The 27,960-nt window shown below is 46.1% G+C and overlaps 1 protein-coding gene across 1 annotated transcript in view; it reads left to right on the top strand.

Annotated features, from left to right (window-relative positions):
• The window catches only part of CLASP1 (cytoplasmic linker associated protein 1), a 390,996-nt gene that overhangs the window by 336,530 nt on the left and 26,506 nt on the right, over nucleotides 1-27,960 (top strand). The window contains exons 33-35 of the mRNA XM_082262205.1: nucleotides 15,312-15,455; nucleotides 17,688-17,794; nucleotides 27,290-27,437. Coding sequence (XP_082118331.1) covers nucleotides 15,312-15,455; nucleotides 17,688-17,794; nucleotides 27,290-27,437 — 399 coding nt within the window. The remainder of the gene's footprint in view (nucleotides 1-15,311; nucleotides 15,456-17,687; nucleotides 17,795-27,289; nucleotides 27,438-27,960) is intronic.

The following is a 27,960-nucleotide window of genomic DNA, read 5'->3' as shown; positions in this document are numbered from 1 at the left end:
CTGTCTGTCCGTTTTTCAGGCGGACCTGATCGGATGCTCCATGCATCCCTATGGGGCAGCGGGTGTCAGCGGAGACCCGCTGCTATCCGATCCTGTCTGTGAGTATCGGATGGGATGGGATTCAATAAGAACGGACAGGCAGTCCGTTCTCATCCAATCTCCCCATAGAGGACAGCGGGGATCTGACAGCTCTGTCTCTGCACACAGAGCGGAGCCGGAGCTGTCACCCGCCTGCTCAGCGGGGATCAGCGAATCGATCCCCTGCTGAGCAGATTGGACTCCGTCGGGCGGTGCACCCATGTGAAAGGGGCCTATTGGTGTTTTTCTTAGACCCCCCAGATCCCTCCACAAGAGTACCTATCAAGAAAATTAAAATAAAAATAAAAACTAATTTTTGTTTAAATGTACAAAAATATCGGCCAATACCATTAGGCATTGTCCAAAATATCCGCAATGAAAAACTGATATTGGTCGATCACTAGTCTGATGCTTCTCCTTTCACTGTCAAGTCGCAGGCTGGGGGAGGGATAAGACCTTGTGAACTGCAGAGAAAAATCAGGTCTCCTGCCCTGTGCTGTGTGGCAGAGCTGTGGTAATATCAAGACTGGATGAACAGAACTACAAGTCCTTTGGGAAGTCAAACCGCTCCCAAATATGCATTTTATATGTGAATCTAGGGATTTGCCTGTCACTGACATTGGCTCACATTCAGGTCTCTGTTTTTCTTGTGTTGTGATGTGTGCCAGTGATGGGCACTTTCAGCCTCCCCGGTGTACTTGGGTCTGCGCCATCAGAACAAAATGATCCCGCTGTTCCTCTGTCTATTTCCAAAATACCAATGTTTGTTTTCAGTGTTATAATGAGAGGCTTTATGTTAACTGAAGTTTAATAATGTTCTCTCTGCCTTCTATAAAGACAGTGTGCTTTTAATCTGTGCTTGTAATCCTCCCTTATCGGAACAATAACCGTTTAATAGCATGATTGAGTTCACCGGGTTTCCTTGTTGATGGATGCAAAGTGTACAGCAGAGGAGTGTGTATATAAATACAGGCATGCCGGAGTATGGAGACGTCACATTGTGTGCTCCCCTCATCCTGCTGCTCTTCTTTGTGATTTTAGGAGTCTATTGGATTAAATAACCACTAAATATTTCTTTTATTCTGAAAAAGTGTAAAAGAATTCCAGAAAATGCAGTCAATTTGTGCAACAGAGTTCAAGCCAAGTCACTGAATTTACTGAATGTAAAAGAACGGTCATCCATGTATTGCTCTGATTCCTCCCACTGTGCTTTACAGCAGTCTAATATTAATATGGGGGGGGGGCACACTTTATAAGGTCCGGCTTCACACTTCCCCGCTGGGCTTTTGGTAAATCGCAGCTAACCCACCATTTCTGTGCTGGTTAGCTGCAGTTTCCCAGAAACTTCTATGAGGTCCTGTGGTTTGGATGTGGTCTCAGAAAGTGGGACATTATAGAAGTCTATGGGAATGTGCAGCTAATGGGAGTTAGCTGCACTTTGCCCAATGCTCAGCTGGACCCCATCGGGGCAGTGTGATGAAGCCCTAAAGCCTGCAGTTTAATTAGATGTGCCAGTCGCCTGCCCCTTTCTAATTGTTTTGAGCACTAATGAGCACCACATTAGCTTTTCTCAAGCTCTTTCCCCTCCCCCCCGATGAGCCTACATAAAAATCTCCCATCCTCTAGCTCAGTGGTTTCCAAAATGCAGCCCTTTGTTTGCTTTTTTCTGGCCCTTGAGGCATTATGCAACACTGAGGCATAGTTCCTCTCAACGATAGGGCAATTTTCCTTCCACTGACACCAATGATGGGGCAATATTCCTTCCACTGACACCAATGATGGGGCACTATTCTTTCCACTGATACCGATGATTAGGCACTATTCCTCTCACTGACACCAATGATGGGGCACTATTCCTCCCTCTGATACCAATGATGGGGCACTATTCCTCCCTCTGATACCAATGATGGGACACTATTCCTTCACTGACACCAATGATGGGGCACTATTCCTCCCACTGATACCAATGATGGGGCACTATTCCTCCCACTGACACCAATGATGGGGCACTATTCCTCCTACTGACACCAATGATGGGGCACTATTCCTCCTACTGACACCAATGATGGGGCACTATTCCTCCTACTGACACCAATGATGGGGCACTATTCCTCCTACTGACACCAATGATGGGGCACTATTCCTCCCACTGACACCAATGATGGGGCACTATTCCTCCCACTGATACCAATGATGGGGCACTATTCCTCCTACTGACACCAATAATGGGGCACTATTCTCCCACTGACTCCAATGATGGGGTACTATTCATCCTACTGACACCAATAATGGGGCACTATTCTTTCCACTGACTCCAATGATGGGGTACTATTCATCCTACTGACACCAATAATGGGGCACTATTCTCCCACTGACTCCAATGATGGGGTACTATTCATCCTACTGACACCAATAATGGGGCACTATTCTCCCACTGACTCCAATGATGGGGTACTATTTATCCTACTGACACCAATAATGGGGCACTATTCCTCCCACCGACACCAATGACAGGGCACTATTCCTCCCACTGGTACCAATGATGGGGCACTATTCCTCCCACTGATACCAATGATGGGACACTATTCCTCCCACTGATGCCAATGATGGCGCACTATTCCTCCCACTGACACCAAAGGTGGGGCACTATTCCTCCCACTGACACCAATGACGGGGCACTATTCCTCCCACCGATAGCAATGACGGGGCACTATTCCTCCCACCGATACCAATGACAGGGCACTATTCCTCCCACTGACACCAACGTTTGGGCACTATTCCTCCCACTACCAATGACGGGGCACTATTCCTGCCACTGACACCAATGACGGGGCACTATTTCTGCCACTGACACCAATGACGGGGCACTATTCCTGCCACTGACACCAACAATGGGGCACTATTCCTCCCACTGACACCGATGACGGGGCACTATTCCTCCCACTGACACCAACGATGGGGACTAATCCACCCACTGACACCAACGACGGGGCACTATTACTGACACTAATGATGGAACACTATTACTCTCCCTAATGCCAATGATGAGGCATTGTTTACTCCCACTGGCAATCGCCTCTTTTGAAAGCCACTTTATAGGGGCAGTCATGAAGGCTTGCTCCCAAGCCTCTCTGTCTGCATCTATAGACACAACAACGGGACTTGACCACGCCCCCTGCTTCTTTGTGACTGGCGTTGATTGACAACAGCCAATGATACTGCTACATAGGTCAAATTGCCAACGTTTCAGGGCCTGGTTGGGTCCAGTTTCTCAGAACGACTCACTGAATTATATCCTGAAAAAGCAGATCCTTCCTGGAATATTGGCAATTTCGACCTGTGTGACATTATGCGTTCTTAATAAATCCTAAAATGCATCTTTGTAGAGCTTTTTCTACTAATTTTCCACTGCGCTATCCATTACTACAAGCACCACTCTGAATTACATGTGGTCCAACACCTTCAGGACTGTGCAGCTCTATACCACTCTGCATCACATGTGGTCCAACACCTTCAGGACTGTGCAGCTCTATACACTCTGCATCACATGTGGTCCAACACCTTCAGGACTGTGCAGCTCTATACCACTCTCTATCACATGTGGTCCAACACCTTCGGGACTGTGCAGCTCTATACCACTCTGCATCACATGTGGACCAACACCTTCAGGACTGTGCAGCTCTATACCACTCTGCATCACATGTAGTCCAACTCCTTCAGGACTGTGCAGCTCTATACCACTCTGCATCACATGTGGTCCAACACCTTTAGGACTGTGCAGCTCTATACTACTCTGCATCACATGTGGTCCAACACCTTCAGGACTGTGCAGCTCCATACCACTCTGCATCACATGTGGTCCAACACCTTCAGGACTGTGCAGCTCTATACCACTCTGCATCACATGTGGTCCAACACCTTCGGGACTGTGCAGCTCTATACCACTCTGCATCACATGTGGTCCAACACCTTCAGGACTGTGCAGCTCTATACCACTCTGCATCACATGTAGTCCAACACCTTTAGGACTGTGCAGCTCTATACCACTCTGCATCACATGTGGTCCAACACCTTCAGGACTGTGCAGCTCTATACCACTCTGCATCACATGTGGTCCAACACCTTCAGGACTGTGCAGCTCTATACTACTCTGCATCACATGTGGTCCAACACCTTTAGGACTGTGCAGCTCTATACCACTCTGCATCACATGTAGTCCAACTCCTTCAGGACTGTGCAGCTCTATACCACTCTGCATCACATGTGGTCCAACACCTTTAGGACTGTGCAGCTCTATACTACTCTGCATCACATGTGGTCCAAGACCTTCAGGACCTTGCAGCTCTATACTACTCTGCATCACATGTGGTCCAACACCTTCGGGACTGTGCAGCTCTATACCACTCTGCATCACATGTGGTCCAACACCTTCAGGACTGTGCAGCTCTATACCACTCTGCATCACATGTGGTCCAACACCTTCAGGACTGTGCAGCTCTATACTACTCTGCATCACATGTGGTCCAACACCTTTAGGACTGTGCAGCTCTATACCACTCTGCATCACATGTAGTCCAACTCCTTCAGGACTGTGCAGCTCTATACCACTCTGCATCACATGTGGTCCAACACCTTTAGGACTGTGCAGCTCTATACTACTCTGCATCACATGTGGTCCAAGACCTTCAGGACCTTGCAGCTCTATACTACTCTGCATCACATGTGGTCCAACACCTTCGGGACTGTGCAGCTCTATACCACTCTGCATCACATGTGGTCCAACACCTTCAGGACTGTGCAGCTCTATACTACTCTGCATCACATGTGGTCCAACACCTTCGGGACTGTGCAGCTCTATACACTCTGCATCACATGTAGTCCAACTCCTTCAGGACTGTGCAGCTCTATACTACTCTGCATCACATGTGGTCCAACACCTTCGGGACTGTGCAGCTCTATACACTCTGCATCACATGTAGTCCAACTCCTTCAGGACTGTGCAGCTCTATACTACTCTGCATCACATGTGGTCCAACACCTTCGGGACTGTGCAGCTCTATACACTCTGCATCACATGTAGTCCAACTCCTTCAGGACTGTGCAGCTCTATACACTCTGCATCACATGTAGTCCAACACCTTCAGGACTGTGCAGCTCTATACCACTCTGCATCACATGTGGTCCAACACCTTCGGGACTGTGCAGCTCTATACACTCTGCATCACATGTAGTCCAACTCCTTCAGGACTGTGCAGCTCTATACCACTCTGCATCACATGTGGTCCAACACCTTTAGGACTGTGCAGCTCTATACTACTCTGCATCACATGTGGTCCAACACCTTCAGGACTGTGCAGCTCTATACACTCTGCATCACATGTAGTCCAACTCCTTCAGGACTGTGCAGCTCTATACACTCTGCATCACATGTAGTCCAACACCTTCAGGACTGTGCAGCTCTATACTGCTCTGCATCACATGTGGTCCAACACCTTCGGGACTGTGCAGCTCTATACACTCTGCATCACATGTAGTCCAACTCCTTCAGGACTGTGCAGCTCTATACCACTCTGCATCACATGTGGTCTAACACCTTTAGGACTGTGCAGCTCTATACTACTCTGCATCACATGTGGTCCAACACCTTCAGGACTGTGCAGCTCTATACCACTCTGCATCACATGTGGTCCAACACCTTCAGGACTGTGCAGCTCTATACCACTCTGCATCACATGTGGTCCAACACCTTTAGGACTGTGCAGCTCTATACTACTCTGCATCACATGTGGTCCAAGACCTTCAGGACTGTGCAGCTCTATACCACTCTGCATCACATGTAGTCCAACACCTTCGGGACTGTGCAGCTCTATACCACTCTGCATCACATGTGGTCCAACACCTTCAGGACTGTGCAGCTCTATACCACTCTGCATCACATGTGGTCCAACACCTTTAGGACTGTGCAGCTCTATACTACTCTGCATCACATGTGGTCCAACACCTTCAGGACTGTGCAGCTCTATACAAGAATTTCTTGTTGATTCAGCTGCACATGTAAGGAGATCCCAAGGCTGGCCATAGTGGGTAACCTGAAACTTAATGCAAAGCCAATTTTCAGACTTTCAGAAATCGTTCCAATGCTTTCTGGATAACATTAGCAGTTCTCCTATGTAACTGTTGCTGTCAAGGTTTGTGGCTGTGCTGGGGCAGAAATTCTGCAGATGATTAATTTAGCACCATCCTGCAGGCCTTCAAAGAAGGTGCAAAATCCAGTCCTGAGTTCAGTTGATGTGGAAGTGATAATCTGTGTTGTTCAGCTTGTCTGTCCCTGTTTGCTTTGTGTGAGCCGCCATGTTAGATGCTTCTAATGATTGGTTCTTCCTCCCAAAATGCCTCATGAAACCCAGAACCTGCATGGCTGGGATGACCTTTCAGCCAGAGCCAGCCCAGCATCCTCCGGGCCTGACGGAAGCCTGGAAGATAGATGTAAACAGGTAGATGGAAGACACGTGAGTGCACTAACCACAGAACTGCACTGATGTCATGCGTGTGCAATGCGTGTATTAATCAGATCCCCGTCCATGTTCTGTAATTCACGCCGGGATAAAATTGAAATAAAATAAAAACCAAAATGGTAATACTCTGCAGCAGGCATTGTTTTGCCAATAATCTGTGTAATTCTGTTTTCCCTCTTTGGAACTCTATCCAGAACATTTGGGATAGGGCATAGAAGGTTAGAACCCCTGCTGGGTTGTATTTCCTGACCTCTGCTGGGTAAATCTCTTGACTGCATTAAAAATAAGGAATAATTAGAACTATCTGCAGGGTTTTTATTCATTATGGAGTCGGTCATTGTTCCAGAAAGTACAGTGGGATCTTCTCATCAGGGAACCAGACAAACCTTATATGTTCTCTTTAGCCTCGATGAGGCCCGAGCCAAGCTGTCCAGTTGGTCGTCTTGTTGACAGTGTGTAGTTTTTTGGGGTCCTCCTGATAGAGCGGCACCAATAGAGCCCCAGATGTCAATATAAATTCTCCGGTCACTTTATTTGGTACACCTGTTCAATTGCTTAGTAACACAAATTGCTAATCAGCCAATCACATGGCAGACTCAATGCATTTAGGAATTTAGACGTGGTGAAGATGACTTGCTGAAGTTCAAACCGAGCATCAGAATGCGGAAGAAAATGTATTTAAGTGACTTTGAACGTGGCATGGTTGTTGGTGGCAGATGGGCTGTTCTGAGTATTTCTGGGATTTTCACGCACAACCATCTCTCAGGGTGTCAGAGAATGGTGGGAAAAGAGAAAATATCCAGTGAGTGGCAGTTGTGTGGAGGAAAATGCCTTGTTGAGGTCAGAGGAGAATGGGCAAACTGTTTCCTGATGATAGAAAGGCAACAGTAACTCAAATAACCACTCATTACATCCAAGGTATACAGAATACCATTGCTGAATGCACAACATATCCAACCTTGAAGCAGATGGGCTATAGCAGCAGCACTGGGTGCCACTCCTGTCAGCTAAGAACAGGAAACTGAGGTGACAGTTCACAAAGGCTCACCAAAATTGGACAAAAAAGATTGGAAAAAAGTTGCTTGGCCTGATGAGTTTCATTTCAGCTTCGACGTTCAGATGGTAGGGTCAGAATTTGGTGAAAACAACATGAAAGCATGGATCCATCCTGCCTTGTATCAATGGTTCAGGCTGGTGGTGGAGGTGTAATGGTGAGGGGGATATTTTCTTGGCACACTTTGAGCCCCTTAGTACCAATTGAGCATGGTTTAAAGGCCTTGGCCTACCTGGCTATCGTTGCTGACCATGTCCATCCCTTTATGACTACAGTGTCCCCATCTTCTGATGGCTCCTTCCAGCAGGATAATGCACCATGTCACAAAGCTCCAATCATCTCCCCACTGGTTTCTTCACCATGACAATGAGGTCACTGTCCTCCAATGGCCTCCACACTCACCAGATCAGGTCACTGTCCTCCAATGGCCTCCACACTCACCAGATCAGGTCACTGTCCTCCAATGGCCTCCACACTCACCAGATCAGGTCACTGTACTCCAATGGCCTCCACACTCACCAGATCAGGTCACTGTACTTCAATGCCCTCCACACTCACCAGATCAGGTCACTGTCCTCCAATGGCCTCCACACTCACCAGATCAGGTCACTGTCCTCCAATGGCCTCCACACTCACCAGATCAGGTCACTGTCCTCCAATGGCCTCCACACTCACCAGATCAGGTCACTGTCCTCCAATGGCCTCCACACTCACCAGATCAGGTCACTGTCCTCCAATGGCCTCCACACTCACCAAATCAGGTCACTGTCCTCCAATGGCCTCCACACTCGCCAGATCAGGTCACTGTACTCCAATGGCCACCACACTCACCAGATCAGGTCACTGTCCTCCAATGGCCTCCACACTCACCACATCTCATCCAATAGAGCACTTTTGAGATATGTTGGAACGGGAGATTGGCATTGTGGATGTGCAGCAACTGTGTGGTGCTATCATGTCACTATGGAGCAAAATCTCTGAGGAACGTTTCCAACACCTTGTTGTATCTATGCCACCAAGAATGAAGGCAAAAAGGGGGTCCAACCCGCTACTAGCAAGGTGTACCTAATAAAGTGTCCGGTGAATGTAGTTGATCTGAAGATTAGTTTTGCATACTATGGAGTAAGAGAGCCGAGAGAAGGTAGCCCTTCAAGATTCGAAAAATTTTATTCACGTCAGATTGTGACCCTGCCAGTGTAATTTATTTCAAAAATTGGAAGATTGTCCGTTTTTTTATTACACATCAGCACCCCCGAGACAGGAAGGTCCATTTACCTGCACCGTATTGTTCAGTGTGATTTGGTTTCTAGGAAGCCGACTCGTAACGTCGACCCTTTTCGGACCTTTGCTTTAATACCGATTACACATCGGAGATTGGCTGCAGTTGTGTTCTTCACTAAAATAGTTTGGAAATACCACTTTTGCCGTGTGTTTGCCTGTTGTGGCTGTCATGTCTGTTGGTCTCTGTACAAATTGTAATATAGTGATGATTTAACCCTTTATTGTCTTGCATGCGTTGTCCTGCCTTTTGTTAGTCACACTACACTGCTTGGGTTTTATCTCCACGTAGAAATGGCGTCCCTTCCTAGGGGCATGGCCATGTGATTCTAATACTGGGATGTATCCATGGCTGCAAGTTGCCAAGTGCCTAATCATTTCTCTCATCTGGTTTGTTCCTGTCCTGACCTGATCAAGAATCTGAGCTAATAATTAATCTCGAGATTCTAAAAATAGATTGGCTTGCAGTTTCCATAAAATTCAGACCCCCCCCCCTCTCTATATTGTGGTCCTGAGTGCACAGCCTGGGCGGATTACACTGGCAGACCAGAGATGCGCAATAGCAAATCCTTTGTTAATGATAGAGCAGCCGATTGCAAGTTTCGTATTTACTCTAGAAAGCTGCCTGTGTTCTTAGGATAGTGTATGGAAAGGAAAAACTTTTTTGGTAAGTTTTGGATGAGTAAAGGAGAAACTACGTTTTTGGATGGAGTGGGGCGAAACATCACTTTTACAAAAAAAATATATAAAGGTGAAGGAATACTGTACATCCTCAGTTCCCCCTACCCCCACCCCCCATACTGTACATCCTCAGTCCCCCCTACCCCCCCGTACTGTACAGCCTCAGTCCCCCCTACCCCCCGTACTGTACATCCTCAGTCCCCCCTACCCCCCCGTACTGTACATCCTCAGTCCCCCCTACCCCCCGTACTGTACATCCTCAGTCCCCCCTACCCCCCGTACTGTACATCCTCAGTCCCCCCTACCCCCCCATACTGTACATCCTCAGTCCCCCCTACCCCCCCATACTGTACATCCTCAGTCCCCCCTACCCCCCTGTACTGTACATCCTCAGTCCCCCCCTACCCCCCCGTACTGTACATCCTCAGTCCCCCCTACCCCCCCGTACTGTACATCCTCAGTCCCCCCTACCCCCCCCCATACTGTACATCTTCAGTCCCCCCTACCCCCCCATACTGTGCATCCTCAGTCCCCCCTACCCCCCCATACTGTACATCCTCAGTCCCCCCTACCCCCCCATACTGTACATCATCAGTCCCCCCTACCCCCCCGTACTGTACATCCTCAGTCCCCCCTACCCCCCCGTACTGTACATCCTCAGTCCCCCCTACCCCCCCCATACTGTGCATCCTCAGTCCCCCCTACCCCCCCGTACTGTACATCCTCAGTCCCCCCTACCCCCCATACTGTACATCCTCAGTCCCCCCTACACCCCCCATACTGTACATCCTCAGTCCCCCCCATTCTGTACATCCTCAGTCCCCCCCCCCATTCTGTACATCCTCAGTACCCCCCCATACTGTACATCCTCAGTCCCCCCCATACTGTACATCCTCAGTCCCCCCTACCTCCCTCCCCATACTGTATATCCTCAGTCCCCCCATACTGTATATCCTCAGTCCCCCCCCATACTGTACATCCTCAGTCCCCCCCTACCCCCCATACTGTACATCCTCAGTCCCCCCATACTGTACATCCTCAGTCCCCCCATACTGTACATCCTCAGTCCCCCCATACTGTACATCCTCAGCCCCCCCATACTGTACATCCTCAGCCCCCCCCATACTGTACATCCTCATCCCCCCCATACTGTACATCCTCAGTCCCCCCTACCCCCCATACTGTACATCCTCAGTCCCCCCTACCCCCCCCTCCCCTCATCTCCATTCCTGCTGTACTTACCTCTGGGTATCCTGAGCTGTCTGGGCTCCCGCAGCCACTCCAACCGTCCGGGGATTTCAAATTCCAGCTGTTCTTCCTCTGCTCGGTGCAGCACTTCCAGGACAGATCAGATTGAATTACTGTGACGGTGCTGGCCAATCGGATTCAATCTGGTCCATCCAGAAGCGCTGAGAAGAGAGGAAGAGCAGCTGGGATTTTAGATCCCCAGAATACTGGACTGGCTGCGGGAGCTCTGACAGATTAGGACATGGGTGCGCAACCATGGGCCCTCCAGCTGTAATTCCTCCGCTCTGTGCAGCACTTCCGGGACAGAGCAGAGTGATTTACTGTGACTGTGCTGGCCAATCAGATTCAATCTGGTCCATCTAGAAGCGCTGGGATTTCAAATCCCCAGACTACTGGACCGGCTGCGGGAGCCCTGACAGATTAGGACATTGGTGCGCAACCTGTGGCCCTCCAGCTGTTCTTCCTCTGCCCTGTGCAGCACTTCCGGGACAGATCAGATTGATTTACTGTGACGGTGCTGGCCAATCAGATTTAATCTGATCCATCCAGAAGCGCTGAGAAGAGAGGAAGAGCAGCTGGGATTTCAAATCCACAGACTACTGGACTGGCTGCGGGAGCCCTGACTGATTAGGACATGGGTTCTCAACATGTGGCCCTCCAGGTGTTGTAGAACTACAAGTCCTATCATGCCTTTGCATTTAGGGGACATGCTTGTAACCGTCAGCCTTGCAATGCATTGTGGGACTGGTAGTTTTACAACAGCTGTTGAGCACCCATGGCTTAGGATAACCTGAAGTAAGTACAGCAGGGACTTTGTTGAGGGCGGATGGTTCAGAGGGTATACAATATTAATTCACTGTTACATTTTTTTTGTAAAGGCCAACTAACATTTTAAAGGCAGCCACTGATGGATCGAATCTCAGCCAGTTCAGCAGGGATGGCTGAGATTTGATCCAACTCTGGGCAGGCTGGTTGTTCTGAAGTCGATTCATCGATCGACTTCAATACAACCAGCCTGTCAGATTTTTTTGCATGTGATCACTGCCGAGGGCTGTAGCTGCTAGCAGTGATCATGGTGTCCTGCAAGCAGGGAAGGCTCCCCTCCAGCAGAACACAATAGCGCTGTGGGAGGGATTCCCCCATTAATACTGCCTGTGTTGATGAGGGAATCAACCGATTTTCTTTCCTCTTGTTGTAGGAAAGAAAATCGCATCATCATTGGCTTGTTTAAGTAATCTATCACAAGTGCTTTGATTGTGTTACACATCATCATCTACTACAGTATTCATTGTAGTCAGCATACCTCCACTGGTAGACATGCAGTGAGATGACCTTGCTGATCAACAAGCCATGGCCAGGAAGCAGAGCCCTCCTATGTATTGAATAAGTTTGGCTGCCCTCTGCAGATATCATTTCGCACTATATACTGTACATATTTATTTTTTTACATTAACCACTTTAAAGACCCGGCCTTTTTTTTTTTTACATTTGTTTACAAGTAAAAATTAGTATTTTTTACTAGAAAAGCGATTTTTCAATCGCTATTTTTATTTATTTTATTTTTTTTTTTTTAAAGTACACTTAAATGAATTAAAAAAATAAATAAATAAAACAACGTTCGCTCAATAATTTTTTTGTAAAATGTGAAAGGTGATGTTACGCCAAGTAAAAAGATACCGAACATGTCACTCTTTTAAACTGCGCCCGGTCGTGGAATGGCGACAAACTATGATGCTTTAAAAAAAAAAAACTCCACAGGTGACACTTAAAAAAAAATATATATATATTTTTACAGGTTACCAGTTAATATTTACAGAGGAGGCACTGCTTCAGAATTATTGCTCTCGCTATAATGAGGGCAGCGATGCCTCACGTGTGGTTTGAACACCGTTTACATATGCGGGCGTGTCTTATGTGAAGGTTCGCTTCTGTGCACGAGCTCGTAGGGGTGGGTCGCTTTAATTTATTTTTCTTATTTGATTTTTTTTTTTTTGATCAATTGTATACCTATTACAAGGAATGTAAACATCTCGTGTAATAGAAATTTGCATGACAGGTCCTCTTTATTGAGAGATCTGGGGTCAAAAAGACCCTAGATCTCTTATTTACCTTTTAAAAGCAAAAAAAAGTAATTTTGACTTTAAGAAAAAAAAATCCTTTTGATCTGCCCTAGAACCAAAAGTGACATTGGAGGTTGCTCCAGTCCTCCAAGGGCATAGCGATCTTGCTCTCACTCGGCTTCCTGCCTAGCCATCGGCTACGTCGGATTCAAGCTTACCGATGGCTCCGGTAAGCTTGGACCTAATAAGGGATTGGCGGATAGGGGGGCACCTATAAAAGTGATCTCGCGGCACAGGGAAAAAAATAACGGTATTTAACATCAAAATGATGATGTACATTCCCAGTTAGGTTGTCAGCAAGTGGTTAAAAGATAAGTCCACCCTACAACTAATAAAACTAAAATCCCTGCATCTACAGACCTCCATGATCTAACACCTATCTTGCCCTATAAAGAAGAAATCTCTATATTTACCTTTTTTGAAGAAGATCCGACTCCAGCGGCGGAAGCTCTGCAGAGGACACAGCCGACAACGGCTGAGAAATGAATGGGAAGTGACGTCACCCATAGTTACTACCGTGTTTCCCCCGAAAATAAGCCCAGGTCTTATATTAACTGCTTGCCGACCGTCCGCCGCAGTTGTACGGCGGCAGTCTGGCGCTCCCAGGCAAAGCGTCATACATGTACGGCGCTCGCCTGGGAGGAGCTAGGGGGCGATCACGCGCCGCCGGAGGCGCGCTCCCGCTCATCAGCTGGGGAGCCAGCATGTGTGACCGGCGGCTCCGATGGCCACCGGCGACTCGCAGTCTCCCGCAGCAGTGAGAGAAGGACAGACAGCTGATGTAAGCACAGCCGTCTGTCATTCTCACTGAAGTAATGACAGAGGCCATGTGATCCTGCTTTATAGATCGCATGTCTCTGTGATTACTTCACAAGCCACGCCCCTTGACAGTTAGAATCACGCCCCTAGGGACACTTGACCCCTTGATCACCAGTAAAGTTAACCCCTTCCCTGCCAGTGTCATTTTTACGGTAACAGTGCATATTTATAGCACTGATTACTGTAGTAATGTCACTGGTAACCCCAAAAGTGTCAAAAATGTCAGTTAGAGGTCCGCTCTGTCCGCCGCAATGTCACAGTCCCGCAAAAAAAAAAATGGCAGATCGCCGCCATTACTAGTTTAAAAAAAACCAATAAAAATGACATAAATCTTTCCCGTAGTTTGTAGACACAATAACTTTTGCGCAAACCAATCAAAATACGCTTATTGCGATTTTTTTTTTTTTTTTTTTTTTTTTTTTTTTTTTTACCAAAAATATGTAGCAGAAAACAAATTGGTCTAAAATGTTAAACAATTTTGATTTTTTAATTTTTTTTTGAGAATTTCATATAAAAAAAAATGTGAAAAATGTTATTTTTTCAGAATTGTTGCTCTTTTTTAGTTTATAGCGCAAAAAATAAAAATCGCAGAAGTGATCAAATACCACCAAAAGAAAGCTCTGTTTGTGGGGAAAAAAGGACATCAATTTCATTTGGGTACAGCGTCGCACGACCGCGCAATTGTCCGTTAAATTCACACAGTGCCGAATCGCAAAATAGGGCCTGGTCTTTGAGCAGCCAAATCCTCTGGGGCTTAAGTGGCTAATACAAGAATCGGTTAGCGATGAGGGTTATTAGAAGGATAGTTTTGGGTTTTGATTGGTAAATATAATAAATTGGGCAGGAGGAACGCGGGTAGCTGTTGGGGGTCTAAGTTTCTAGTATCCTGTCCATGTTTACCTTACAGGTTGGAGTAACTGGCTCCTGAATTCTGCATGCCATTGTTCTAATGTTCGAAATTCACCACAGCCGCTTTGTTCCACCTTGCAGATACTGCGGAATATAACGTAGCGAGTATTTATATGTACTACCAGACATTATCAGAGGACAGATGTACCGGCTTTCCTCTCCATGGTCGGGGCTCATTAACCCATCTTTGAATTAACAATTCTTGCTGTGCTTTTAGGGGCTAACCTAGAAATTTCCTTTACAGGAGTGTGGGGTGCTAATAATGGTGACTGAGTGGCATTGTGTATTGGTGATCATTGCATGTGCCCGCAACTCACAGTGTGCCTTGTCCGTCTCACTTCTCACTCACAGACGTTGTAAACTGTCCTGTTGTTGCTGCTTTTCCCATCCTACGCCAGACCTGTCACCAAATCCCCAGCGACTCCCTTAATGGGCTTGTGCACTGGTATAGACCTCTGTCTGCACTACAGGCACATATACACCCTGCTGTGCCCAGTTTGTATCTTCTGCCTTTTGGATAAAATGTGGAAAATTTAGAGGGTTGTTATGCACAATATTGAACATGTATAAAAAGTTTCCTCAGCTTGACTGTATTTTATCTTATTGCAGGCGGCACAGATCGTCCTCATCTCTCTGTTTGAACTAAACACGCCGGAGTTCACCATGTTACTGGGTGCTTTGCCAAAAACATTCCAGGATGGAGCAACCAAACTACTCCACAATCATCTGAAGAACTCCAGCAACAGCAGTGTGGTGGGACATCATGTCTACTTTATGTTGATTGTGAATTGGAAAGGGTTTGCATGTCTGTTACATATTTTATATATGTCTGCAATTTGCATGTTGAGGGGCAGTGGGTTTCCTGGCACTCCTGTCTGTCTAACAGACCATATGGTCATGGGGGTCCGCTTAACTTTTTTCAAGGGGGGTGCATCATTTTAAGGTCACCCATGCTCCGCCCCTTTGCCCCCCCCCATAGATTCCCCCTTTAGAGCAAGCCAGGGTCCCTCATAGATCCTTTTTAGAGCAGGGTCCCCCCATAGATCCCCCTTTAGAGTAGGCCAGGCCAGGGCCCCCCATAGATCCCTCTTTAGAGCAGGCCAGGGTCCCCATAGATCTCCCTTTAGTCTTAACTTTTCACTTATATTCCCCATGCTAACAGGTTTTCCTGCACCACCAGGTACTCCAGGCTCTCCCTGCAAAGAATATATATCTATATTTAGCCAATATGACCCCCTTTTAGAGCAGGCCAAGATCTCCCTTTAGAGTAGGCCGGGCCAGGGTCCCCCATAGATCCCCTTTAGAGCAGGTCAGGCCAGGGTCTCCCATAGATCCTTCTTTAGAGCAGGCCAGGGTCCCCATAGATCTCCCTTTAGTCTTAACTTTTCACTTATATTCTCCGTGCTACCAGGTTTTCCTGCACCACCAGGTACTCCAGGCCCTCCCTGCAAAGAATATATATATATTTAGCCAATATGACCCCCTTTAGAGCAGGCCAAGATCTCCCTTTAGAGTAGGCCAAGCCAGGGTACCCCATAGATCCCCTTTAGAGCAGGTCCCCCATACATCCCCATTCAGGCCAGGACAGGGTCCCCCATATATCCCCCTTTAGAGCAGGGTCCCCACGGATTCCCCTCTTAGAGCAGGCCATGAAATTTTCCAGGAGGGGGGCCACTTGCCCCCCCCTGCGGACTCCCATGGTGTCTGTTCTAACGCTTTACCTTATGAATGTGTTTAACCCTGTTTAATTCAGTTCACATGCTTTGAAAGTCACATGTCTGCAGTAGTCATTCCTAGGCATGTAATAGTTCCTTCACAAAAAAATGCAAACCCTCCAGCTCTCAGGCGGTAGTACATCCAATGATGATATACCGTAATGCTTCATCTGATGGAGCCCTCCTGAGATTGAGTAAACTTCCAACACACAGGAGAACACAAACCCCTATAGCAGGGGTCTTCAAACTATGGCCCTCCAGTTGTTCGAGAGCTACAATTCCCATCATGTCTGTGAATGTCAGAGTTTTATAATGCCTCATGGGATGTGTAGTTCAGCAACAGCTGGAGGGCCGTAGTTTGAGGATCCCTAGCCTATAGCATAGCATTACCACAAAAAATGTTTATTGGATCCAAAAATCAATCCCAAACATAGTAGGGAAAAAGCGTATGAAATATCAACTCCAGCCATGAGGCGATGGCGTGTGACCATGTATGACACAGTTGGAAGAATTATGCATTTCGGGGGACAGGCCCCTTTCCTCAGAGCTGATCTAACCAAATTTTAATTGGTTGGATCAGCTCTGAGGAAGGGGGCATGTTGGAACTGCACAGTTGGAGGGCTAACGTGTTTTGGGGGACAAGCCCCCTTACTCAGACCTGATCTAACCAAGTTGGTTAGATCAGGTCTGAGGAAGGGGCATGTCCCCCGAAACTCATTAGCCTTTCAACACTGTCCTACATGGACAGACGCCATTGACTTATGCATCCAATAAACACTTTTGGTGGTAATGCACTAGGCGTTTCCGCCCTCCTGTGTGTGCTTTTGCAATGTAATAGTTACTTCGCTGTAATTTCACAATTGCATTTATGTGATCATTTTGGTGAATCTACTAGATCATGCATCTACTGCAAGAATCCATAATAAATCAAGAATATGGCAGGAAGTTATCTTGTCCTGTGTTTTTGGTAAGCCCCTGCACATGTGTGAAGCTCTGGAATTTTAAAATCTGCTCTCCAGAGTTGACTATGACCGCCGTCAGTGTTTATCACAAGTATTTAGTGCCCCAGGACCCTCTTTTAGCACCATGAGATAAAATAAAAAAGGTGCCATGAATGGCTTAGTATAGGTCTGTTGAGCAGTATGTTGTTGCTACCCGGGTATTTTCAAGGTCGTTCTTTGCTGGGTATTTTGACATACGCTCAAGCAGGACAAGAAGTTTGGATGTCTTTATTTTTTTTATTTATTTTTTCTAATTGTTTTGATTGCAGGGATCGCCAAGCAATACCATGGGCCGAACTCCTTCCCGACACTCGAGCAGCAGGTCAAGTCCTTTAACATCCCCCACAAACTGTTCCCATGGAGGCCTGTCCCCGAGGTAAGAACATCACCTTATCGGATAATTGTAGTTTCTGCTTTTTGACTTTTTTCCCAATCTGGTGATTGGGCCATGATCACATAGTGAATATTACAGACAAACAGGAGCCTACAATCTCATCAAACTTCAGGACAGTTAACTATTTTCCTCCAAAACGTATTTATTCAGTGTGCGTGTTCTAACATAGATGAATTTCCAGACAACTGCAAAAATGTTCATAATTTTTACCGCATGAAGCCAAAAAAATATATGGGCTTGTTAAAGTTATACTAAACACATACACAGTGTAATTGGCATTGTCCCTTCTATTTCTGTATATGGATGATGGCACTGAAATTATTTTAATTAAAAAAAAAAAAAATAAGTACCTTTTTCCTAATCAATATCCAGCTGTCACATGACCCAGCTCTCTCCCAGTCTGTCTGCAGGGAAACATAAGCAGGAGGAGCTTCTAGTCCTCTGCTGCTGGTCACATGTTTAAAATAAATAAAAAACAGCCTTTGGAATACAGAGAAAAAAATATTTTAATATCAATAAACGGTTTTAAATTGTCATACAAATATATATATATATATATAATATATATATATATATACCGTATATAATAGTGATCGACCAATATCGTTTTTGTAAAGCCGATACCGATATTTTGGCCATTGAATATCAATATTGGCCGATATTTTTGTACATTTATTTATTTATTTATTTTCTTTACAGGTACTGTTGTAGAGGGATTTGGGGGTCTAAAAGACCCCAAACCCCTCCTTTGCACTTAAAAGCATTCAAAACGCCAAGTTTGGCTGTCTTGAATGCCGTCATTTTTTTTTTTATTTGGCGCAGAGTACCCGGAAGTGATGTCATGACATCACTTCCGGGGTTTTTACATGGAGACCCGATCAGAGCCGAATGCGGCTTTTATCGGGTCTTCCCTTCGGCGGCCGTGCAGGCTGGTTGCCCAGGTCTCCCGGTGGGACGGGAGACCCAGGCAAGCTGCAGAAGGCGGCGGGAGGGGACGTCCCCTCCTGCTCCTTGTAATGACAGCCGAGCGGGTTCTCAGCTGCCTTGGTTGTCATTACAAGACAGCCGACCGCCGGCTATGGACGCCGGTACCGGGGTGATACCTCTAGCTGCAGACATCACTCCGGTACGAGCACTTTCCCGAAATATCGGCAACATCAGTAACATCCGGGGCCGATTCCGATATATCGGGGAAAGTGCATATTGTCCCCCGATATATAGGCATTGACGATAATCGGTCAATCCCTAATATATATATATATATATATGTGTGTGTGTGAGATCAAATCTTTTTTATAGTTTGGCACTAACATGATGTGGGCGGATTTCTGCCAGTCACAGCCTGTGTCATGCCCCCCCAACCTATGTCTTAGATTAAGAGGGAGATGAAGCCTCCATTAATATACATGCAATATCCCACTCCCATTGTGTTTAGCTGGTTAGTGGGCATGGAGGAGGGAGGGAGTGGGCTGTCATTTACCACTGTGTATTACACCCACATGTGTGACTCTCTAGTCACTTGGGCTGCTCAGATGTGATAGGGAGGAAATGCTATGGCATCATTTTATCCTTCTTCCTTGTTTTTTCTCCTCTTTCCCTCTTTCATTCTCCACCCATTGTCCTTTCCCCAATCCCTCTTTCCCTATGCGGCAGCCGGCTGTGGGGCTGGAGTGCAGATGGGCTGTCCAAGCACCTTCTTCTGCCATCGCACTCCACCCCCACTGCGCCGTCTCACAAGGCGCTCAGACGCTCTTACTCTCCGAGGTAACTCAGCCGCCTGTTTGACTTGTCTGATGTCACAATATTATTGCAGTCTGCACCCCATGTGGTGGTTTTTGAAGCTGAATCTGTTTAACTGAAGCCAGAAGGCTCTATGGTAGACTGCTCTGCAACACTTCTCTATTTATCTTGAATGTGCATCTTCATGTAGCATCAAGGAATCCAAGTTCATTTCATCGCTGCATGGCTCATGCATATTTCTCTTTTCTTAATAATTCTTACATGATAATATATTAAAAGAGAAGTGCGACAATGACAAAAGAAAAAAAATCATAGTCTCCTTGATGGCTGCAGCACCATTGCCAGCTGCAGCTGTCCCCCGCCGGCTCTACCCCAAGAACTGAGCGATCTAACACTGCTGATCTCTTAGTTCTCCCCCTCCAATCCTGCACCTGCAGGCATCATCCTGGTTTGAAAAATTTCAGCCGGCGATTCCCTCTTTAACAGAAGTGATTCAAGTGACTAAACAGGCAGGCAGCAGAAGGGGGTCCCCCTCCCACAGCCGCCACCACCTTTCCAGGGCTCTGCCGCCCGATCACTGAGCTCAGGAGCGATGCGACAGCGACACTACACAGCATGTGAGGAACTGACATTGTTCCTCCCTCTCTATTACCCAGGAAGCAATGAGGATTCTGTTACCTGCCAGGGAAGCAGGCGATCAGACCTCTGTGTCTGATTGGCTGTATTGGAGCCCCAGACGAGAGATTTTGGGTCTAATAGACCCCAGATCTCTTCACAAAGGGGACTGGTCATGGCAGGGGCTGGCTCAATTGACAGGTACTCTTGTAGAGGGATCTGGGGGGTCTAAAAGTCCCCAAACCCCTCCTCTGCACTTAAAAGCATTCAAAATGGCAAGTTTGGCTGTTTTGAATGCTGTAATTTTTTTGAATCTGGCGTAGAGTACCCGAATGTGATGTCATGACATCACTTCCGGGTTTTTACATGGAGTCCCGATCAGCGCTGAATGCGGCTTTGATCAGGTCTTCGGCGGCTGTGTGGACTGGTTGCCCGGGTCTCCCGGTGGGTGCCCTCCCACCCCTTTAATGACAGCCGAGCGGCTTCTCAACTGCATCGGTTGTCATTACAAAACAGCCGACCCTCGGCTATGGACGCCGGTACCGGGTGATGCGTCTAGCTGCAGGCATCACTCCAGTACAAGCATTTTCCCGAAATATCGGCAATATCGGTAACCTCAGGGGCCGATTCCGATATATCGGGGAAAGTGCATATCGGCCCCCAATATATCGGCCTTGCTGATAATTGGTGGATCCCTAGTTATAACCCTCCCTTACTCTATCCAAAATGAAAAAAAAAAGTTTTGCCTATAATTCTACTTTAGGCTGAAGGTTAATGCAGCGTAATTTGGTGCTCGGTCCATTGTGCAGTTTCACAGTCACCAAATGTCAGTATTCACCATCATTGTCCAAAATAGAAAATGGTCTCTATTATATACCCAGGAATGTACAGTACAAAAAAATAAAAAAAAAATCTGGGTGACATCTTTCAGCCTTAAGCTGTGTACACAAGTACCAAAAGTCTGCCAGTTCAGCAGGAACCGCGGGTACAATGTCAGGCTCCTGCAGACTCTCAGTATATCTGTCTGCCCATACCTCCCATACAGGCAGACGGTTCCTGCAGAGCAGAAAGATCAAAGAACCACGAGAGCGATCATTCATTGAGAACTGCAAGCCATCTGCTGTGGTGGAAGACAGTATTTGTAGTTCGTTCATTTACAGGTTGCTGTGAATGAATGGCGCAGCTATGAGGGCCAAGCCCTACACAGCTGCGCTCTTTTTAATTTGTGGGTGCGGGGAGAAGATCCCTCGCCCGTCATCACAGTGGGGGATCAGAGTGGAGCAGGCAACGTGCTCTTTGGTAACTTGTTACACCCTAAAAGCTTATCCTTTAAATTGACTGCAAATTGCCACATGTATGGCCAGCTTCAAACTCTGGAAGAATCTTGAACCGCTTTCGGACCTCGCGCCATAGAAATCCTGGGCAGGCTGGCACCTCCTGCGCAAACCGTCATTCAAGCGCCTGCAGCTAGGGGGTGAGGGCGCGCCTGTGGCAGCGGGGACTCCGATGCACGGGGCAGGCGGCTCCCATTGGCGCCTGACTCCCGCGATTGCTGCCCACTGAGAGAGGACGGTCAGCTGTTGTAAACACATCTGACTGTTCTTCCCTCTGGAATGATCACAGAGTGCCTGTGTTCCTTCTATGTAGGATCACAGGTCTCTATGATAATTTCACTAACCACGCCCCCATACAGTTAAAATCACTCCCCTAGGAACACATTTAACCCTTTGGTTGCCCCTGGGTTAACCCCTTCCCTGCCAGTGTCATTAGTACAGTGACAGTGCATATTTTTAGCACCGATTACTGTAGTGATGTCACTGGTCCCCCCCAAAAGTGTCAAAAATGTCAGTTAGGGGTCCGACCTGTCCGCCGCAATGTCGCAGTCCCGCTAAAAATCGCAGATCGCCGCCATTACTAGTAAAAAAAAATAAATAAATAAAAATGACATAAATCTTTCCACTAGTTTGTAGACGCAATAACTTTTGGGCAAACCAATCAATATACACTTAATTGGGATTTTTTTTTTTTTTACCAAAAATATGTAACAGAATACAAATTGGCCTAAAATGATAAAAAAAAATGTCATTGTTAAATTTTTTTTTTATTATTGGGAATGTTATATAGCAGAAAGTAAAAAATATTGTTTTTTTTTTGTTTTTTTTTCAGAATTGTCGCTCTTTTTTTGTTTATAGCGCAAAAAAAAATAAAAACCACACAGGTGATCAAATACCACCAAAAGAAAGCTCTATTTGCTGCCATTACTAGTAAAAAAAAAAGTAAAAATAAAAATGACATAAATCTTTCCCATAGTTAGTAGATGCGATAACTTTTGTGCAAAGCAATCAAAATACGCTTATTGCGATTTTTTTTTTTTTTTTAAACAAAAATATGTAGCAGAAAACAAATTGGCCTAAACTGATAAAAAAAAATTTGATTTTTACATTTTTTTTTTTTTTGGGAGTTATATAGCAGAATGTGAAAAATATATATATATTTTTTTTTTTTCAGAATTGTCGCTTTTTTTTTTGTTTATAGCGCAAAAATTAAAAATCGCACAGGTGATCAAATACCACCAAAAGAGAGCTCTGTTTGTGGGAAAAAAGGACATCAATTTTATTTGGGTACAGCGTCGCACGACCGCGCAATGGTCCGTTAAAATAACGCAGTGCCGAATCACGTAATATGGCCTGGTCATTAAGGGGGCAAATCCTTCCGGTCCAGAAGTAGTTAATAAATCCGATAGACTGGATTGGCTGTGTAACACTGAAGTTATTGATTAACACATTTTCATGATGTCTTTTATTGTCAGTCTGTCCCTTGTTTGGAGGTAAATACGCAGGTCAGGTTATTAAGGCTCTGACACCTGTGTGCTGGCTAGACTCAGCGTGTTTATAAAGCACAATATGTTTTTATAAGCCGACCATTATAATTAAGAAACCTTTTTCCTGGTCTTTACATTGCAGTCCTTAATCCCAATCATTATCAGTTTGAGCAACTTCTGTGTCTTCATTCGAACCGGGGGTCTCATTTATAGAGGATCGCTCATCGTTACCCAAAGGATAGATCAATAGTTAATAGAGGGATCACGAAACACTTTATTGTTTTCCCTGATTGGTGTTTTTAGTTAGTTTTCCCTGATTGGTGTTTTGTTTTGCTATACTGATATTGAATTGTAAAAAAAAATGAAATGTAATATTGTGACACCGGTTCACCCAGTCATTTCTGAATGCCTTCTGTTCCATCGTGGGCCATTGGGGACTCTTTGCATGCCTGGCTGCCATTGTTTAAAAGAATAATGTATTTCTCACTGTTCAAGCGACAGGTATTCACTAAATGTTGTTTTTCAATTTATTGTAGACTTTTTTATGAAAAAAATATCAGTTGGACACTAATGTCTTCTGTAGTCAGGGCTGGGATGAGGGGTGGGCAGGAGGGGCGGCTACCCTAGGCACTGTGGTATCATGTGAGGTGGGGGGGGGGTGCCACAAGGAGATTGGAGGGGAGGGGATTTGTTTGGAGAGGGGATTTGGGGGCGAAGCAGGGGATAAGAATTGTTATAGGAGGGGAAATTTTGGGGGGGGGGTGCTAGGAGTGTTGGTTTAGGGGGATTTGTGTTGGGAAGGGGGGGTTTGTGCTAGAAGAGGTGATTTAGAGGGGTTTGTGTTGGGATGGGGGGAATTTGTGCTAGAAGAGGGGATTTAGAGGGGTTTGTGTTGGGATGGGGGGGGGGGATTTATTCTACAAGAGGTTATTTAGAGGGATTTGTGTTGGGATGGGGGGGGGGGATTTGTGCTAGAAGAGGTGATTTAGAGGGTTTTGTGTTGGGATGGGGGGGGGGGTTTGTGCTAGAAGAGGTGATTTAGAGGGGTTTGTGTTGGGATGGGGGGGGGATTTGTGCTAGAAGAGGGGATTTAGAGGGGTTTGTGTTGGGATGGGGGGGGGGGGATTTATTCTACAAGAGGTGATTTAGAGGGATTTGTGTTGATTTAGGGGGATTTGTGTTGGGAAGGGGGGGGTTTGTGCTAGAAGAGGTGATTTAGAGGGGTTTGTGTTGGGATGGGGAAGGGGGGGGTTTGTGCTAGAAGAGGTGATTTAGAGGGGTTTGTGCTGGGATTGGGGGGGGGGGGGATTTGTGCTAGAAGAGGGGATTTAGAGGGTTTTGTGTTGGGATGGGGGGGGGGGGTGTTTGTTCTAGAAGAGGTGATTTAGAGGGGTTTATGTTTGGATTGGGGGGGGGATTTATTCTACAAGAGGTTATTTAGAGGGATTTGTGTTGGGATTGGGGGGGGGGGGGGTTTGTTCTAGAAGAGATGATTTTGTAGAGGGGGTAGGAGAATTGTGTTGTTAGGATGGAAACGTTTTTTTGGGGGGAGGGATTTGTGCTAGTAGGGATTATTGGGGGGGTTTCCATATTCGGAGGGATGGGGGTAATTTGTGCTGGGAGGGGGGATTTGAAAGGGGAGAGAGGAGGTGTATACTCGGAGGGGAACTTTGAGGGGCTGAGGATTCGTGCTAGGAGGGGTGATTTTTTTTTTTTTTGGGGGGGGGGGGGTGCATTTGTGCTGCAGGGATTTGGGGGGGGGGCAAGGATTGTGCTGGAAGAGGGGGGGGGTTTACTGGTGGAATTCGTGCTTATGGGGTATGCCTGCAGATTAGTGCTCAGTTTTTCTTTTTTTTTGGGTAGGGTTGGGTGGCTGCTGACACATGATACTTATACATCTTGGGGGGTGGGGGCGCAGTTTGCGATGTTGTTCCCCCTGGGCTCTAGATGACCTTGTCCCGGTACTGTCTGTGGTACATTGTAAATTGTAAAATTCTGAAGGCCATTTTTGTGGATTCCTGACCATCACAACCATATCAGCTAGTTGGCCAATCCCATTAAAAAACCATGGCCATTAATATGGAGTTGGTTCCCCACTGTAGCTTTAACAGCCTCCACCGTGCCCCCTATCCAGTGCCCTTTCTTTGACATTCCAATCTGCAGACTCCGTTGCTTTAACATTAACACTGCACTTCATTCTCACCATCATGGGCTGAAGTCATGCACATTGCCCCAGTTCTTGATGGTTCCTTACTGGAATTGTGCGAGTGCATTAAAGTTTCTTTACTGGGGTGTGATTGGTAATCTGTGCGATATTAAAAAAAAAAAAAAAAAATTTAGTTATGGACACCTCTCGAAATCTCTGTACGGGAAGTAATGCTCCAAGAGCAAAATTATCTTTATAAAACTTTCATATTTTTATTGATTGTAGGTGACCTGCAGGGTTTTTATTTTTCTGTATTTTATTCACTCATGGGAAAAAATTACAGAACGCGTCCCCAAGTTTTCAATCTTAAATCATTTTCTTGGCAGTCCAGTATTGGGCAGGTCAAAGAATTTACCGGTAATTTTAAGGTGGGTATAAAACACAGGGTGTAGCAAAAGTCACAATATTATGGAAAATTGTAGCTAAATGTACCTTTTATTTACAAAATAGTCATTGCAAAATTTAGCAAAATATTTCGGATACGGTAGATAAGGAGAGACGGCATCCTGCACCTCCGTATCAAAGTCTTCAGTTACAGAATAGTGAAGATAGGAACAGCTTACATGTTTCGGCTAAGGCCAGCCATACATTTCTTTTCTACAACCATGTGCCATACACGGAACAAATTTCTTTCCTGCAACCATGTGGGGAAGACCCCCCCCCCCAAAAAAACCTTGCATTACCCCCTCCCCCCAAATCATTCACCCCCAACTTCTCATCATTCACCTTGCATTCTGCACCAGCCACTCTCATCCCTCCCCCCCCCCCCCCCGGGAGAAGACAGTGATTATTGCTAACAGCTATAGCAGCCGCTAGCGATAATCGCAAGAAATTTGCTTGATTCCCCCATCAACACATGCAGTGTTGATGCGGGAAAGCCTCCTGCTTGGCCATTGTTTTCTCCTCACAGGGGAAGCGCCCCCCCCCCAAAAAAAAAACCCCTCCCATTACCCCTTCTTCCCAAATCCCTTTACCCCAACTTCCCATCATTCACCTTGCATTCTGCACCAGTCACTCTCATCCCCCCACCTTGGAGAAGACAGTGATTATTGCTAACAGCTATAGCAGCCGCTAGCGATAATCGCAAGAAATTTGCGTTATTCCCCCATCAACACAGGCAGACCGCTTGTGCCATCCTGAATTCGGACACTGGGATCAACATTCCCCTTCATGATACTGTCATGCTGGTTTTATACAATCGTTTGTGAGTACCTTTTCGTTGGTCTATTAAACATTTTATCCTGATATACTGCACTTAGTGTGGCGCCTGTGTTCTCCTTCTATGTGTTGGTCACCTCTTTCTACACACGGGTTGATTTACTAAAGGCAAATCCACTGTGCGCTATAAGTGCGGTCGCTGTAGATCTGAGGGGAAGCTCTGCTGATTTCTATTATTCAATTATGTGCATGCAGAAAAGCTGTTTTTGTTTTTACAGATATCAGTATTTGATGCACAATACAAATATTCTCTCAGACCGATAAGACGCTAAATAATGTCAAGACATCGTGCTTGATGTCAGTGCCAGATTGCAGGGCAGATCTCAGGGCTTTGTTGAAGCTTAAAGCCCATTTCTCTTTCGTTCATTGATGAATTCCTTATCTTATTGACCATTAGGTTATACTGCCCTCTACAGGGGTAGGACACTAGGCAGGAAAAAGCTTGACTACGCCTATGGGGCAGTCCTGGGTGGAGTATACACCCACTCTCTGCTTTAGGTACTCGGTTTTTTTCTGCCGCCCATTTTATGTGCCCAATCTACAGAATTGATAACACCAGGAACGTGCACAATCATTTAATATTATTTCTGGATTCTCCCTTTTTACTGAAGTGTAGGTTACTTATTACACAATTATTTCTTCATCTATTGCTGTATGCATTGTCCATTCATTCAATGCTTGTTCCATATTCTAGGATTTCTCTTCCCTGCACTGTTTAATGCAGGATTTGCTCCTATTGTGCCTGGCTTGTCCCCCCAGATTCCTTCCATCATGCCTCCAGCTGCTGGGAGAACTTTTGCTTGTTGAGCCATTGCCTCCGATAGATGGACTGTATCTGATTTTCAGTCTTTGCTTTAATCTCCTATTTCACTTCCAGCCTTCTAGATTATGACACTGAAAACCTGAATTCTGATGAGATTTATAGTTCGCTCCGCGGCGTCACCGAAGCCATCGAGAAATTCAGCTTCCGCAGCCAAGAAGACCTAAATGAGCCCGTTAAGCGGGATGGAAGGAAGGATGACTTGGTAAGCACTGTTCTGGTTGGTTGGTATTTAAAGTAACATAATAATGTGTAAAATGAGAGCAAACTTCTAAAGTTGTCCATAAATGTTAGAGATGGCAAGTTTATAGATTGGCCAAAAACCTGAGAATTTACCCTTAAGTGATCCATATACGTGTATTCAGAAGGCCTCCACTGACTGCTTAACCAATGGAAGACCATCAACTCTTGTGAGAAAAATATGGTGGGCTGTATTGGATGTTTTTTCTGATAATCTCCCTCGCCAGCCCCCCCCCCCCCCCCCAACCTTCCCATTGGGTGGGAAATGTTGGGGTTCTAATGGTTTAAGAAGCAAATATGGACCCGTGTCATTTCAGAATTTTCACTTTTTGCAATACAGTATCCGGTAATAATAAGTTATCACCTAATTTTCAAGTTTGATTCCTGAAATTAGAACGAATGAAAGGGCAATGTGAGCTTCTTGAGGTGAATGGCTTTGGACGGAGGGTCAGGTCACCACATTGGGGGACCTGCAGAGGATCACAACT

Source organism: Pelophylax lessonae (assembly GCF_965119305.1).
Source record: "Pelophylax lessonae genome assembly, chromosome: 6".
NCBI classification, from domain to species: domain Eukaryota; kingdom Metazoa; phylum Chordata; class Amphibia; order Anura; family Ranidae; genus Pelophylax; species Pelophylax lessonae.
This window is presented reverse-complemented; position numbering and strand designations above follow the sequence as displayed.